Source organism: Diuraphis noxia, unplaced genomic scaffold, assembly GCF_037042655.1.
Source record: "Diuraphis noxia isolate RWA-SAM2 unplaced genomic scaffold, SU_Dnox_SAM2 contig0002, whole genome shotgun sequence".
NCBI classification, from domain to species: domain Eukaryota; kingdom Metazoa; phylum Arthropoda; class Insecta; order Hemiptera; family Aphididae; genus Diuraphis; species Diuraphis noxia.
This window is the reverse complement of record NW_028301712.1, coordinates 73,371,439-73,387,703: the sequence shown is the minus strand read 5'-3', so window position 1 is coordinate 73,387,703 and position 16,265 is coordinate 73,371,439. Positions and strand designations below refer to the sequence as shown.

Below are 16,265 nucleotides of genomic sequence, written 5' to 3'. Positions count from 1 at the left end.
TTAATATTGATGCCGTCATAATTTAAATATAAAATATTACTGTAAAAAGTATTTTGATTAATTTAGGTTGTGTACTGATTAATTAACAAATCTAAAATCTGCTAAGGCGAGGTTCCCATATTAAAAGAATAGAAAGTAATTTATAATTTAAATAGTGTTATTATGAGGTATTCATTTTAGTTTATTTAATATGCGTATTTTTTTGCAAGTTTTTGACTATATTTTTTTCAAAAACAAATGTTAATATTAATTCACTTAGAAATCATATAAATAAAGCCATAACTCACTAAGTATAAAGTATATAATATATTAGTTAAATTAAAAAGAATTCATGTATTTATGTTATTGTCCATGTTATTACTTCAAAAATAATAGGGATGAATGAGATATTTTTTTAAGTGTAGAAGATAGAATGTAAAAATATTTATAGCCTTATAGGCAATAAATTATTATATGATATTCTTTGATACAAATTTTAAAATAATTTGTTAATTTTAATTTTAAATATAAAGTTAACGATTTTGTAACATTAAATATATTTTATTCATAATTATTAATACTAATAGGAAAAATTGAAATACACAATTTAAATATATATTAAAAATACCTAGCTAAGTAAATTGTTTTCATTAAATATTATTTTTTTGTAAATAAGTTTAGTACCAAAATGCATCTCTTCAACTATTTAGATTAGAATTACTTATCCACTACAGCACTACATTAACATAATATAATTAGTAAAAAATAAAAAAATAAAACTATAAAAATAACTATAGCTATAATGTTTTAACTTAAGTTAATTTTATAAAATTTTCATTACATAAATTAATGATGACAACATATTGATTTTTGAATTTGAATAATTATATCAAAACATTCATAATTATTTCAAATATTAAAATTGATAATCTGAAAAATAATTAAAACTTATTCCCTACTATTAAATATTAAAAATAAATTAATAGTATTTAAATTCATTAACTTACATTTTAGAATGTTGATGTTGGTATTATTTGTACTAAGTGTAATAGCAATTCATTTGCACTAAAATAATAAATTGTGTAAATAGAATACGTAAATGTTTACATATTTAATTTTCATAGTTTCATCATAACGTGATAATTGGAACACAACAACTCTATAAAAATTAGTTATAAATCATATTCTGTATTATTAGTCTACGATCAAAGTTCTGAAATGGTATTAAAACTTACTAATATTAAAATGTATAAAGTACTAAGTTCAAAGTTAGATAGATAAACTTACATTTAACAACAAGGTATTTTACTATTGTTTTCTTATAATCCAATTTGGAAGTACAAAATAGTCATGAAAATAATATAAATTCACTGATGAAACATACCTAACTATCATTACTGGAATGGACCAAATCAATAGGCCCCAATGTATGTAAAGTACTTTAATAATCAACTAATTGGACCTTATTTTATGAAACTATCTACGACATTAAAATACAATTTAATTATTATTAATAATATTATGTATTATGTATTAGATTATTTAATATTATTAATAAATGGATATTTAATTCATCTATATGTACTTACAGGTTGAAGCAAATTTTTTTTTGACATTAGTACGTATAAGTCTAACCTTACCATTCTTGGTTTAATAATTAACTAATTTTATTTTATCATAGCACTTTATCATCTAGGTAGTTGGTATTTTTTATAATTTTCATGAGATATCTGTAAAAATCATTCTCTTCAAGTTCAGGCAAATTGAGCATTATACAACATTAACACCGTTAAACATTAATGTATAAACACTCAACAGTTTTCATTAAAATTGCTACGATTTATCGGAAAGGTTTCATGATTCAAGTTCTCTCGAATTTTCCGTATGATTTTTTTAGGAGTACTTGAGTAGGTAATATGATTTACTTGCTGGATGAATAGCTGTTATAATTACAGTAATATTGAAGTCCAACTAAATATGGTGGTGGTCACTGGATAGTTATTTTTGAACAAAAAATGGTATTGTAAAAATGGAACAACTTTTGGTACATATTTCTGTTGTATTTCTTGTTACATAACTTGTTTAGATTTCTGCATTGAAAGGTACATATTGCCCATTCTTTTTTTGTTAGTTATTTAATTTAAATAATAATGGATTTTTTTTAGACGTTGGTGAATCTATTAAAAATAACAAGGATAACAATATGACTTAGTTAGATTTTTTCAACGCTGAAAAAAGAATAACGTACATGCTTGATGTGCAAAACTCGATCAGCTGATTGGGGTCTTGTTTACTTACGATCTAAAGTCTGAACCTCCGAAAAATATGAAAAGGTTTACTCACACCATCTTGATGTTAAATCCAAGGTTACCCGTATTATGAGAACGTACCTATACCAGATAACCGATAATCGCTTTTGATAAAACCACAGAATAAAATAGTTATCTACGGTTCATTTTGACTTCTGGTTTTTATTGTTGGGTATAATAAAGTAAGTAGTAAATTTATTATTAGTAGTAAATTTAACGAATATTTAAACGTAAATAAGTCGCCAACGGATTACTCAAATTAAATACTGTAAATGTTAAATCAATTTTTTTAATGTGCTTATAAAATGGCTATTTTGAATTAAAACAATTTAAATTTTTTATTTTCTGTACAAAAAAAAAAAAAAAACAATAAAGTTTATATTATACACATAATACCAGAGTCTATTGGTTATATATAAAAATAAAAATGAAAAAATATTGATTAGAATATAAATTATTTCATTTGTCAGAACTTCGTGGGACACCCTGTATAATTCAAATGCATATTATTATAATAGATTTTTAAGTTATATGATTCAACTAGCGTTCACACTGTGCCACACAGACTTCTTGGCGCCTGGTGCATACCGTTTTGTAACTAAATATAAAAACAACTGTTTTAGGGCCCGTGTGGATTGAGAATGGCTCAAACAAAATTATGCGTGACTGCGTGTAATTTATTGTTACTGACGTTAATTTGCTAAACGTTTCTTTGTTTTTAAAGTTATGCACACGCGAAACGCGTATATTGTAGTAAATATTACCTACCCTGTTGTCAAATAAAGGTAATTTAGATTAAAACCTGTTCAGTGACATTTTATTTATATGATTTCGGTTCTTTCACGTGTTTATCGATTGATGAACCATCAGATATTTATCGCACAGTAACTATCGTTTAAGGACAAAACAAGTAGAACAACTAACTTCAATAATATCTCATACAAACACTTTTTTCAACAAAACATAATCATTAGCATTGACTCCCCGGTAAAATAAATGTTCGTGTGTTTAGAAACACAGTACCTGATGCTGATGACAACGGCTGGAAGGACACCTAACGCATTCTGGTAATTGCGGTAACGTTCTATAATAACCACAATACTTTCCAAGTCTCGCAGATAATTTTCTTGACATCATTATTTTAGATAATTCTCAAATTAATCACCTGCAGCACTTTATAATATTTGAGGTATGTACGACAATAATGTTATTATGTTAAACGGACAATGTTGTGGACATACGTGTCTATATATGACTAAATATGATAACAATGTATTTATATATAAGCACTTAGATATTGTCCAACCACTGCTTGTTGCATTCAAAAAATTCTATAATACCAAACTACACACACATATATGTATATAATATATAAATCTGTGGTCACATATTACATAGTGATGTTCTTTGGTCGGTCACGATGTGATGTGATGTGAGTTTATATTATATTTATTTTATTTTATTTTATTTATATGAGCTTGATGTGCTCGTATATATACTATATACACACTCAGATTTTCGTATTTTATTTTTTCACCCGTCTCGACCGTCGTCATAATAATATTAATATTATTATTATGTGCACATTATTATACACTCTATCTCTCGGGGCACGCCGAATAGAATACGATTTCAGTGCGCGACGGTTTGGAATAATAAGTTTTGGTGTCCAGTTTTCCATACGAAATAGGTATCATAGAGGTATCTCCTGTATTATCATAATTTATAATATACAATATTATACTGTTGTATAATCGTATATTATATTGATATACTGTACAAACAGTTTATTATAACTACAGTAGCTGCCAGAAGGTACCTAGCTAATTAAATTTCGTGTATGAGACAATAATTGATAATTTTGTCACTATTCAATTATAATACGAATTTCTAAAGAAAAAGTCATCTTTGAGTTTACGGCATTAGAATCGAATACCGCGGTAGACATTATGACGGTATTAGGTTATGTTCTCATGATTTGTGTATTCAACAAATATTCGCTGTGTAATGGGAATGAGTGCATGTACGATATTTGGTAATACCAAGTGGATACCACTTTTCTAGTGTATATTTTTCACGGTTGTGTAACCATACTATTCAAATATTTTCTTTGAGTCCAATCTAAAACTGGTTAATTTATGGTATTTGAGGAGAAAAGAGTGTTTAAAGTAAAGTAGCCCTTACAAACTCGCTCTACACAGAACCAAACTACAACTGGTTAATTTATGACTTTGAGCCATTCGAGGGTTGGTATTTTAACGAAAGGTGCATAATATTATACAACAATATTACATAATATGTAGTCTACGAAATTAGTTCGTCTGCTGTTGTCACTTTTAGATGGTCTGTTGCTGACGCTTTTAGGTGGCTGTCCGTATTGCATTGTCACTCCTTAACTTGCAGCTCACCAAAGCCGGCGCAAGTACGACAGCGCCACCACCATTATACCTTCACCGTTATGTCGCATTCACAACGCAAATAACAATAACAACAGTTTGAGTCCGATGCCGACGCCACCGTCGCCGCCGCTGACGGTGCGCAATAACTCAATCGCGGCCGGCAGCGGTTGACGGACGGACAGCCGGTGGAACGGCATGGTGGGTGGCAGAACTTAAACGTACGGCGATAATATCCGGTGGCGATGAATACCACCGGTGTGTGCATGGCCGGAAAGTTGATAATTAACGGCGGGTCGGCGGCGAGCGTTGTGCCGCCACCGCGACTACGGGACGAGCGAAACGCCGAGCGGGTGAACGAAAGCGCGCGCGCGCTACCCTCCGCCACGATCGCCGTAAGCGTTAACGCGGCGGCCTCCGTTCTCGCGGGCGACACGACCACCATCAGTCGACGGAACGCGCGCGTTGTGTGCGGAAAAGCGGACGATTTCGTTCGTCACCACCCACGATCATATTATCGTCGTACTACCTATATAGACGACGCCGGTGAGTCGCGTGTTCTCCGATACCGTATATCATAATATTATTGTTATTGTTATTATTATATTTTTTTTGTCGTTGTTATTGTTCGTACAGTGTTGTCGCGATCCAGGTGGGTGGGGTGGTCCGTGTTGTGGGTTCAGTGGGTGTTTACGGTTTCCGCGGGTGTTCGTTGCGATCTTCCCTTTCACATTACGACGATCCCGCTTAGCCGTCTACCGGTCCGGCGTTTCGACACCGCGGACGATGACTGACGCTCGTCCGACGCACGTCGACCGTCGTCATCCGGCGGCGTCACCGCAGCCGGCCGCACCGGCGACCACGTGACGTGGTTGCCGCTGCTGCTGCGGCGGCGGCGCCTGCTGCAGGTCGCGATCGCGACGACCACGGGTGAGCTGCTCGCTTACCGGGCGGCTACCGCGGCCGCTGCGGCGGTGGCCCAACGGACGGCCGTGGCGGTGGCGATGTATGGCAACGGTACCGGCGGCTCCGAAGTAGGTGGCTTTAATTATACGGACGAATATTCCGACGACGGCAACTGTTCCGCGTTCCCCGTGTCGCCGTCGTCCGTGTTCAACAACGCCACTGGCTGTTACGAGGAGCCCGTCGTCGTCATCGTCAAGAACTATTGGGCGCTCGGATTGGTCGTGTTCCCAATACTCACGCTGTTCGGTAACATGCTGGTAATTATCAGCGTGTGCCGGGAACGGGCCCTGCAGTCAGTCACCAATTATTTTATCGTCAGCCTGGCGCTGGCCGATCTGCTGGTCGCCCTCGTGGTCATGCCGTTCGCCGTCTACGTGCTGGTGAGTGCATCGCGATGCAGGTTGTGAGCGCATCTTGAAATAATTGTAGACCATTCGTTCGATAGAATTATATCTATATTTATGTATGATCAACGAATAGTGTTTTAGTGCAGTTTTACATTGTCATCACGACGTATACAATAATATATTAATATGATATCGATACATAATGGCGTGTGTAACGTCAAGTCTAATATTACGTACGATCAATGCACAATTTATGGGTGCCTCAAATTATTTTTGGGTATACATTTATTATGCTTTTTCACGCATGCAAGTGACAATGGTAAAAACTTTATCATTAAGTAAAAAATAATTATAACTATTATCACATCGCTTGAAATTCTTTTTTTTCTTGCACTCCTTATATTACAATTATTATGACTATCAGATACGAAAACATAATACTTTTAAAGTCTTCTAGGAATATTTATTGTAAGACTTTTCCATGCAAAAATTATAAAAATCCGATAAGAAACTGAAAGGAAAGGAGATACACATCGATGAAACTTTCTATGCATAGAAACTTAAATTCAAAAAATAAAATACATAAATAAAATAATATATACTCGTAAAAGTCATTAATTCTCAAAATATTTTTTGATTATCACGCCCGATACCTACTAGATAGTATCTAACATCTGAGAATTTAAATTCACTTATAATTGAAGAATATTTTGTGTTCATTTCTGAAAATGGAATAATAGATGTACGAGGTGCATTGTTGGTAAAAGGGTGAAGAGGAGGTGAGGTGGTGTAGACTCTAATATTGAATTTTTGATGATTAAATAGTTTTAAAAAATCAGCCATATGCCCCTCCTCTCCCCCTTGACACTAAGAACCTATATTTTAAACATAGTTTTCTATTACAAATAATTTTATAGGTGCAATATTATGATCTAACATAGAATTATTGCGGTGATAACGAATTTTGTTTCTACTTGGAGCTTAAACGGTTTTAAAAACATCTAAGAAATTGTGCATGAACTGCCTTCGAGGCAGACTAACTCTATTTAGATTAAGAGACTGAATATAAATTGAAAATTTTAAGAAAAAAATTGCGTACCACAGGATATAGCAGGGCAAGACATGCCACTAATCAAGCATTATTTCATTTTTTTTTTTGTTAAATTAATTTGAAATTGAAATATATTTTGATTTGTAGGTTTTTTGATCTCATTGTACATTTCATTTTGATTTTATGAACTTTACCTATGTTCATATTAAAATTAATTTTTCTTTGATTGCATCTCCGTACCTACACAATTAACGTCAGTAAAATATATATTAGGTATGCAGTATTATGTTTTTATTCTAAATAAATGATAATGAAATAAATATATGTATTATGCTTTTAATTCTAGTTGTACCTATAAGTCTTGTTTTGATCTTAAATAGAAACATTATAAAATAAATAAGTAAGTAATAATATTTTATAATCGTACCTAAACTAAGAAATCATGAAAAGTTTCAATCCGAAATATACTGAAAAATAAAACTGGAATCGAAACCCTGTTGATTTTATAGGTTTGGTAACTTAGACGTAAATTCATGTAGAGCAATTGTTGAAGTACACAGATATTATACAGAAGCTAAAGGTAAATAATAAGATAGGACATAAATAGTATAGTAATAAGTTTAATGATACGATGTACAATATTGTTATGAGGCGTAATATAAATCAACGACTAACTGTGTATACCAGCTAGGTACACAAGACATATTTGTTATAGTATTATAAAAATGTATAGTCAGCGTCTGCTGAACTACAGAGTGAACATATTACTTATATACTACATGATATAGGGTGTTTTGTTTATAATTCCAACACTTTCCCTTAAACAATATACCCTACATCAATATTTATAACTCCTAACCGGCATAGCCGTTTTCGATCAAAAACGTACCCTTCCTTTTTCGGCCGATTCACTTTTCGACCAAATTTAAAAAAGATTGATTCCTTTTCGACCAAAATCGTACCCTTCCCTTTTCGGCCGATTCACTTTTCGACCAAAAGCAAATTTTTTTGTAAAATTATGGCAATTGTATAATTATGTAATAGTGAAAAATTATTAAAAGTATAAGTTGGTACTGAATAGTACCAAGAAATTTGAATTCGATTTGAAAAACCTTCAAAAATTTAAATAAATGAAATAATAGGGATAATTTTTAGTGTGTGTGTAAAATTAATATCGTTTTGTAAATAATTTTGTCACGAATTGTATTTTTACGAATATTGTTATTTTACAACATATATGCAACTTATAAAAACTATATTATATAGCAGCAATTATTTTATTTTTTTTACATATATTATATAAATTTTTGGTTTGGCCGAAAAGGGAATCAGTCTTTTTTAAATTTGGTCGAAAAGTGAATTGGCCGAAAAGGGAAAGGTACGTTTTTAGTCGAAAACGGTCTCGCCACTCCTAACATCTCCCTTAGTTCATTGAACCGCGTTCTTAGAATTGGCTTTGTCATAATGTCTGCAATCTGCTCTTTTCTGGATATGTACTCCAATGAAAACAATCCCTCATTGAACTTTTCTCTTATACAGTGGTGGCGAACATCTATGTGATTCGTTCTTCTATGAAACTCTGGATTTTTGACGAGTTTGATCGCACTCTGATTGTCTCCATACATTGTTGGCACCAATTTCGGCTGGTCCAGCAATTCACCTAAAAACAATTTTAACCAAGTTAATTCTTGTACTGCTTGACTTAAGGCTATGTACTCTGATTCAGTTGTGCTAAGGCTAACACACTGTTGACGACGTGAACCCCATGTTATACTTCCAGATCCCAATGTAAACACTCACCCTGACCTTCTTGTTTCCAAGTCGCCTGCATAGTCAGCATCATTGTATCCCTTTAACACGAGTTTTTGTCTAGAACTAAATATCAATCCAAAATGAATAGTTCCCTCAATGTATTTACTAACTAGATTTACTGAAAATGTTATGTCTGGTCTTGTAATCTGACTAAGATATAATAAGCTCCCGACTGCTTCACGATATGGTACATTATTAGTTAGATTAGTAATTTGTTGCTTGTCATCTAAGGAATGTTGGGGGTCTGCTGGTATTTGAACTGGTTTTGCTTCAGTCATATTGAACTTTTTCAATATTCTTTTACAATACAACCTTTGGTGCATTACAATTGATCCATCAGATATTTTCTCAATTTTTGTACCTAAAAATTGATTAAATTTTCCTTCGGTAATATTGAAATGTTGTCTCAAATATTTTATTAATGCATTTACATCCTGAACCGATGTAGCTGCAATTAGACCATCATCAATAAAATATATAGCGACAATTAATACTTTGTTATTTTCTCTGTTAACAAAAACACAGGGATCTGCTTTTGTTTCTAATAGATTAAAGTTAAGAAGAAATTTTTTGAATTTTGTGTTCCAACTTCGTGGTGACTGCTTTAGACCATATAAGCTGCGTTGAAGTCTGCATATCTTTTCTGTACCATCGTTGAACCCTTCTGGTTGACGCATATAAATTTCTTCGTCCAAATCTCCATATAAAAAGGCTGTTTTAACGTCAAATTGTCGAAGTTGTAATTGTTCTGCTGCTGATATAGCTAATATGGACCGAATTGATTCGAACTTTACCACGGGACTAAATGTTTCATTAAAATCAATACCGAATATTTGAATATACCCTTTTACTACTAGCCTAGCCTTGTATCGATAAACATGTCCATGAACATTAAATTTTGTTTTATACACCCAACCACAATTTACAATAGTTCTGTTCTTGGGTAAATTTACGAGTGACCATGTTCCATTTTGTTCAAGAGATTCCATTTCGTTTTTCATGGCTTCTATCAATTTTTCTGAATTTCGTGACCACAAAGCTTCCTTGAAATTCACTGGATCAGATTCAACTACAAAAATTACATTAATTTTAAATGTACAAATTTTAGTGTCTGTCACCATTGTAATTCCTTTATCAAGCATGTCCCACAAGAAAACAAATTTACCTTTAGATCAGGTACATATAAAATATTTTCTAAGCAGCTCTTTATCCACTTATTGTCAACATAAGTATTAATATTTATGTTACCTTTTCCGACTGCTATAATACGTTTACCATCTCCAATACGCACAGGCGAATGCACATCAAAACTTTTATAACCGACGAACCACTCCTTTCGATTTGTCATGTGATCGCTTGCACCTGAGTCTACATACCATTTGTCTGAGTCGTCGATTTCTTCAATTTTTCTTTGTACACCAATAAGCGCCAAACCGGAAGTTGATTTCGTTTCTACTTGTTCCCTTTTGAATATCCTGCAGACCCTTTTCCAGTGCCAGGTTTTTTACAGTGATTGCATTTTCCTTGATTTGTATTTTGATTTTTGTTCACGTATTTTTGACTTTTATTATACTTGCCTTTGTTTGCAGTCAAAGCAACACTTTCAGCACCTTCTTCACGGACCTCCTGTTCTTGCACTTGTCGTGTTTCTTCCACCATTAATCGAGTGGTTAACTGTTCTAGTGTTCTATCTGCACTATTCATTGAATCCCAAGCACTGTAGAAGTGCCTATAGCTATCAGGTAATGTCAACAAAATTTTTGTAATTAACATTGATTCTGAGATAGGTTCTCCCAATTGTTTTATTTGTCTACATAGATTTTCTAATTTTGAAATATGACCTGCTATATTGTCTTTTTTGATCTATTGTATAACGATAGAACTTTTGTTGTTCTATTGTTATGCTTGTGTCCGATTTCTGTTCGTACACACTAAGTAATTTGTTCCACATACCATTTGCTGTGTCATAGTTCATAATGTATTGCAGAGGTTGTTCATCTACTGATGTGACGATACATTTTTGAGCCTTACTATCTGCCCTTTCCATATTGAAAAATCAACGCCATGCCTTTTTCTCGCTTCATCTTCAGTTTCATTACCGATTTTTCCTAAAATAGGTCTCTTTGATTTTCCCGATACTACAACAAATATTTCAGCTGCATTCGTGATTACCTTTATTTGAAATTTCCACATGTCCCAATTTGATGCATCTTTGAGTTTGTTGAACTATTGTTCGTTTTTCATATTTAAAAAAAAACACGTACATGTACACTATCTGCACACTATGAAACGCACACACATTACGCAGCACTTACTTCGCGAATTATTATTGATGTACACTGTCTGTACACAAAAAACACGCAATTCGTTAATCAATTATTATTCTACCAACTATTCACGTTGACGATGTTATTATAAAAACCTTACTACTGGGCCCATAACCTGTTGAAGTACACAGATATACAGAAGCTAAAGGTAAATAATAATAAGATCGGACATAAATAGTATAGTAATAAGTATAATGATACGATGTACAATATTGTTATGAGGCGTAATATAAATCAACGACTAACTGTGTATACCAGCTACACAAGACATATTTGCTATAGTATTATAAAAGTGTATAGTCAGCGTCTGCTGAATTACAGTGTTGACATATTACTTATATACTACATGATATAAGGTGTTTTGTTTATAATTCCAACAGCAATTGATAGGGATGAACGAGTATCGATAGATATATGCTTGCAATCGTCGACGAAGTACCTATTCAACTATCAAATTCTGTCACAAAAAAACTTATGCGTTCTGAGGAGTAAGCCATAATAATTTGTAGAAATAGGGCAACTAGCGGACTTTGATGTCTGATGTTGAAATGGTTTTGGTTTCCTGACCAAGAAAGAATGATATGGCATAGGGCGATCTTTTCATTTTTACGATGGATGGGTCGCACTTTCGATGGCTATATAATAATATTACTATATTATTATTATATGATACGTAGTGCGCTGTTTTGTTAATATCAAAATGTATTAACAATTGTGATCATTTCATGTGCTGGTAATGGTGGAAAATATAATTTACGTCCGGGAGTCGTTTAATAATAAATATGCACACAAAATAACGACTGAACAGAACCGTAATAAAATAAAAATTCGCGATTAGCAGTTCCGCATCGGGTCGTTAAACGCGTCAACTAGTAGCAGGAAAAGCCTGCCTCGTCTGATATATACAATCGAGAGGAAATCGTATTTACTATGTTATTACGCGAGTGGTTGACAGACCCATGACCGCAATTTCTTTTGTATTATACATTTGTCTTATCACGTTTCCCTCAGAAATAAAAGTGTCGTATCTTATAACATCGTTACCACCACCACCACCACCACCACCACCACCACCACCACCACCACCACCACTCTATTCAAAGGTTTTATCTCATTTAAAAATACGCCGTGAAAATACTCAATGGTTGTTTCAACATTCGTCGACAACTTTACTGCTCTCCACCCATGCCGTGAAACCTATGATCGAACTCGTAAGCAAAAAAGTAATAATATTTTGAATTCTGGGTGAATACAATTTTATTGCTCAAGTAACGTTTTGAAAAATTTTGATTGAACATTATATTAAGAGCAGTGTTGGGATTAGATAAGTACTTTTTTATCTAGATAAAGATAAAGATAAAGATAACAGGACAAAAATGTATCTAGATAAAGATAAAAGATAACACAATTCATATTTATCTAGATAAAGATGAAAGATAAATTTTTTTTAACACATTGAAATCCAAAACATTTTAAGAGTACACCTTTGATACCACTATTAGTACTTCAATATTATTATATAAACACCGGCTATATAAGTAAATTAATGTTAGCAGTAGACATTATTTTTAATAAATAACTAAGGTATAACTGAAAAAAACATTTTTTTAAATTAAGTATAAATATAAAGAAAAACTACATATTTTACACGACTCGTAACAATGTAATGTAGGTATATTTGATCACCGTGCCCCTAACGAAAATATCAATAATAAAATATGATACCTGTATAATAAATAATATTATTAAGAACATAATTTGTTTTTTTACTGAGATGACTCGACAATTCAAATTTAAAGTATTGGCTAGTTATCATAAAAATAAATTGACAATCAAAATGTGTATTATATTTTTTTTGTATAGAGATGAATTCATCTAGATGAATGAATTTTTTATCTTAGATAATTATTTAGATAAAATGCAACTATTTATCTAGATAACTTATCTAGATAAATTTATCTATATAAGTCTCAACACTGATTAAGAGTGATGAACCGTTTTAATATTTTGTAATTAGTTTAGTTTATGATAATTAATAACACACAGGATGTACATTTTATTATGCACCTACGTATAATATAGGTGTAAAAATAAGCGAGTAATGATTGTAAGACGTGCTTGATAAATAATATAATATATAACTGATAAATTATCTTAATGTAGAATTATTTTTTGTATAGATACAATATTTATCATTGAATTTAAATTTACCACATCCAGTATCGACAAATGAATAAGAACACTCGAAATCTACTGTATAGAAAAGTTAGTAAGAAGAAAGTTTATTTTTAATTAAATCAAACTTTTTATTTTAATTCATAAAAATTATATCATGTGGAAAGATACATAATTATGTTTATTTATAAAGATGCTTTGTAGATTGTAGTATAAACTATGAATCGTAAAATGGGATGCAAAGCCACCCTAGACGTGTTACGCTGAATTCGAAATTAGAACTTTTCCTTAGATTCTACATAATTTCAATTAATTTTATGTGGAAACATGTATTTTGGCGGGATTATTATCAAAGAGATGTTTGTAGGTATACTGTGTATTTGGGTTATTCTACATTATGTTATACATTATACCTATACGCCATTTGTCTGTCTAAACTACAAGTCTTCACCGTGACCAAACTACATATACTGTATGAGTGATATGCTGTCATGCGCAATTTGTTTTTGGTTGGACAAATTATTCCGTCGGAATTAAATCGGATTGAATTAGATAGCATATCTATCATGTATAGATAAATCATCGTCTAATATTGAATAGTATCTTATTTTTTACGGTTGTAATTCAAGTTTAGAAAATAATTATTACATTTAAATGATTTATAGTAAAACTTCCATTTAATGAAATTATGTTTGAAAACTAAACTAAATACATTTAATTCTATTTGAAAAATTTATTTTTCTAAGATGTGAATTTTTTCCTTGAGACTTCAAAGCATGGAAGGTTCACTATATTTCATTTTAGAATATATTTATTTTTGTCATGTGTCATGTTTTTATTCATTCATAATACTGATATAAAAGTATAATACGATTTCTATATGGTGTTCGAACCTCCTAGGAATAAAATAGCAAACATCGCCGTACTAAATATTACTTTTTATATTTCATTTTAAAAGAAAAACTTACTATACAGTTTAAAAAAATTAATAAAATATTCTGTAAAATGATCTGACAAAAATAAAGCTCTGTGAGAATAACATTGTTTTGTCTATTACTCTAAAATCCAACTGGTACGGCTTGCTATACGAGCCGTGCTTATGGCCAGCGCTTGCCTGGAATTGCTATCGCAGCAATTTTTTCAGACAGTCACCGTCATATAATATTAAGATACAGTATTATACATCTTACAAGCTAATATAACCAGGGGTTCTTAACGCCCCCTAATTTAAATGAAACTTAGGGACATAAAGGTTCCAAATGTTCCGTATCAATTTTGTTCACAACTAAATTTATGATTATAATGTTTAATTATCGTTCAATATTAGAGAATACATTCTAAATCTAATTATTCTATTTCTAAACTTAATGGCTAATCCACTAGTCATAGACATTACAGTTAGTATTAAGATATACACAAATAGGTATCATATGAAATTTAATTCGAAATATTATTAAATAATCTGTTGTTACCATTTGTAACTTACCTACATATTTCTACTAGCTTTCTGGATAAGAAATTGAAATCGTGTATGATACTTATTTCTTTTAGGTTATGAGGAATTAATTTTTAAGACTTTCTAAAAATAAGGATTCATGTTTTTATTTTCTGGGGTTACATCGGTATAGATACCTCTATTAGATCTACTTGTCGGAATTATAATGGGATTTTCTGTATGGATTTCACAATCTTGGAAGGTAGTCAACCTTCCTACGCATGAGATCTCAATTTTATTGTTGCTATTTGTGAAGGTTCTGCACACTTGATGGTCACTAAAGTTGGTTGTATATAAACTAACCATGCATTAGAATCCATTAACTTATCCCAAATGGGCGTGGTTATCGTTAAAAATTTTATTTTGTAAGTTTCTGGGATTGTCTGATATGCGAAAAGTGCTACTTCACAAATGTTAGATCTCGAGCGAAATGTTTGACCACCTTTACATAAATTGTAGGTTCCTAAATTTACACATAATTCCCACTGTTTCCCAGTCAAAGAGAAAAATGTCTCATTATCATTGTTAATTACTAAATATTCGACTTTTGGTTCAATTAAAATTAATGTATTGGTAGAATAAATAATTGGTAATGAAACGAGTCGATATACATTGAATTCTTTACTTGAAATCAAGGGAATTTCCATAGAAAATATTAAGTACTCGTCTTGCACAAAAATCGTTATTTCAGAGATTTTGAGAAGGTTTTGCATGGATTCAGGTACTACTTCTATAGGGAAGTTGTTTCCCATAGGTAAGTTCATTTTAATTTCTTTTAATTCCTGTAATAATGTTTTGGGGGAAATTACGCTAGTGTGGATCTTACTATCCAGTGCTGCATTTATAATGGCAATAAGGTTTTGTGTTTCGTAAGCATACTGATCTAGGGTTACTTCGAATAAAAAGATTTGTTCTAGCAGCTTATTTTTAAATTTAAATTTGTTAATATCAACGATACTTTCGTTGGTCAGTCTTTGCAAATACTGTAAGTTATTATCAAGTTTCTGATGATGTTCTGTGATTTCTTGCAAAGTATGATTTGCGTCCCCTACTTCTGCTTGTACAACTCTAGTTTTCTCGTTGACTAAATTAATATTCTGAATTTTGTTTTTGGTTAATTCTAAGATCTGTTTAAAAATGAATTTGGTGTTGATTTTCGAGTATGCACCATACAAAACGTTGATCAGGCGCTTGAAGGTGCCCTCCAATCCTCGGAGATTAAGAATCTCATTATTTGAGTTATGCCCTATTGATAACATCACGTTACGACGATTTAACTGAATTTCATACAAATAAGGTTGGGTTGTAGTAGAAAATTGATGTATGAATTTATGAGTCTATTTCTGCATTTCCAAATTTGCTATAATTTGTTTACACATTGTACCCATCCTGTTATACTGGGTTATCA

The 16,265-nt window shown here is 31.9% G+C and overlaps 1 protein-coding gene across 2 annotated transcripts in view; it reads left to right on the top strand.

Annotated features, from left to right (window-relative positions):
• The first annotated feature begins 5,143 nt into the window (after positions 1 to 5,143).
• Positions 5,144 to 16,265, top strand: part of Dop2R (dopamine D2-like receptor) — a 334,506-nt gene continuing 323,384 nt past the window's right edge. Inside the window, exons 1-2 of one of the 2 annotated variants that reach the window (XM_089220101.1) lie at positions 5,154 to 5,230; positions 5,321 to 6,030. In XM_089220101.1, coding sequence (XP_089076227.1) covers positions 5,689 to 6,030 — 342 coding nt within the window. In that variant the 5' untranslated portion in view covers positions 5,154 to 5,230; positions 5,321 to 5,688. Of the gene's footprint in view, positions 6,031 to 16,265 lie in introns of both variants that reach the window. The other variant, XM_089220100.1, reaches the window with a different exon arrangement.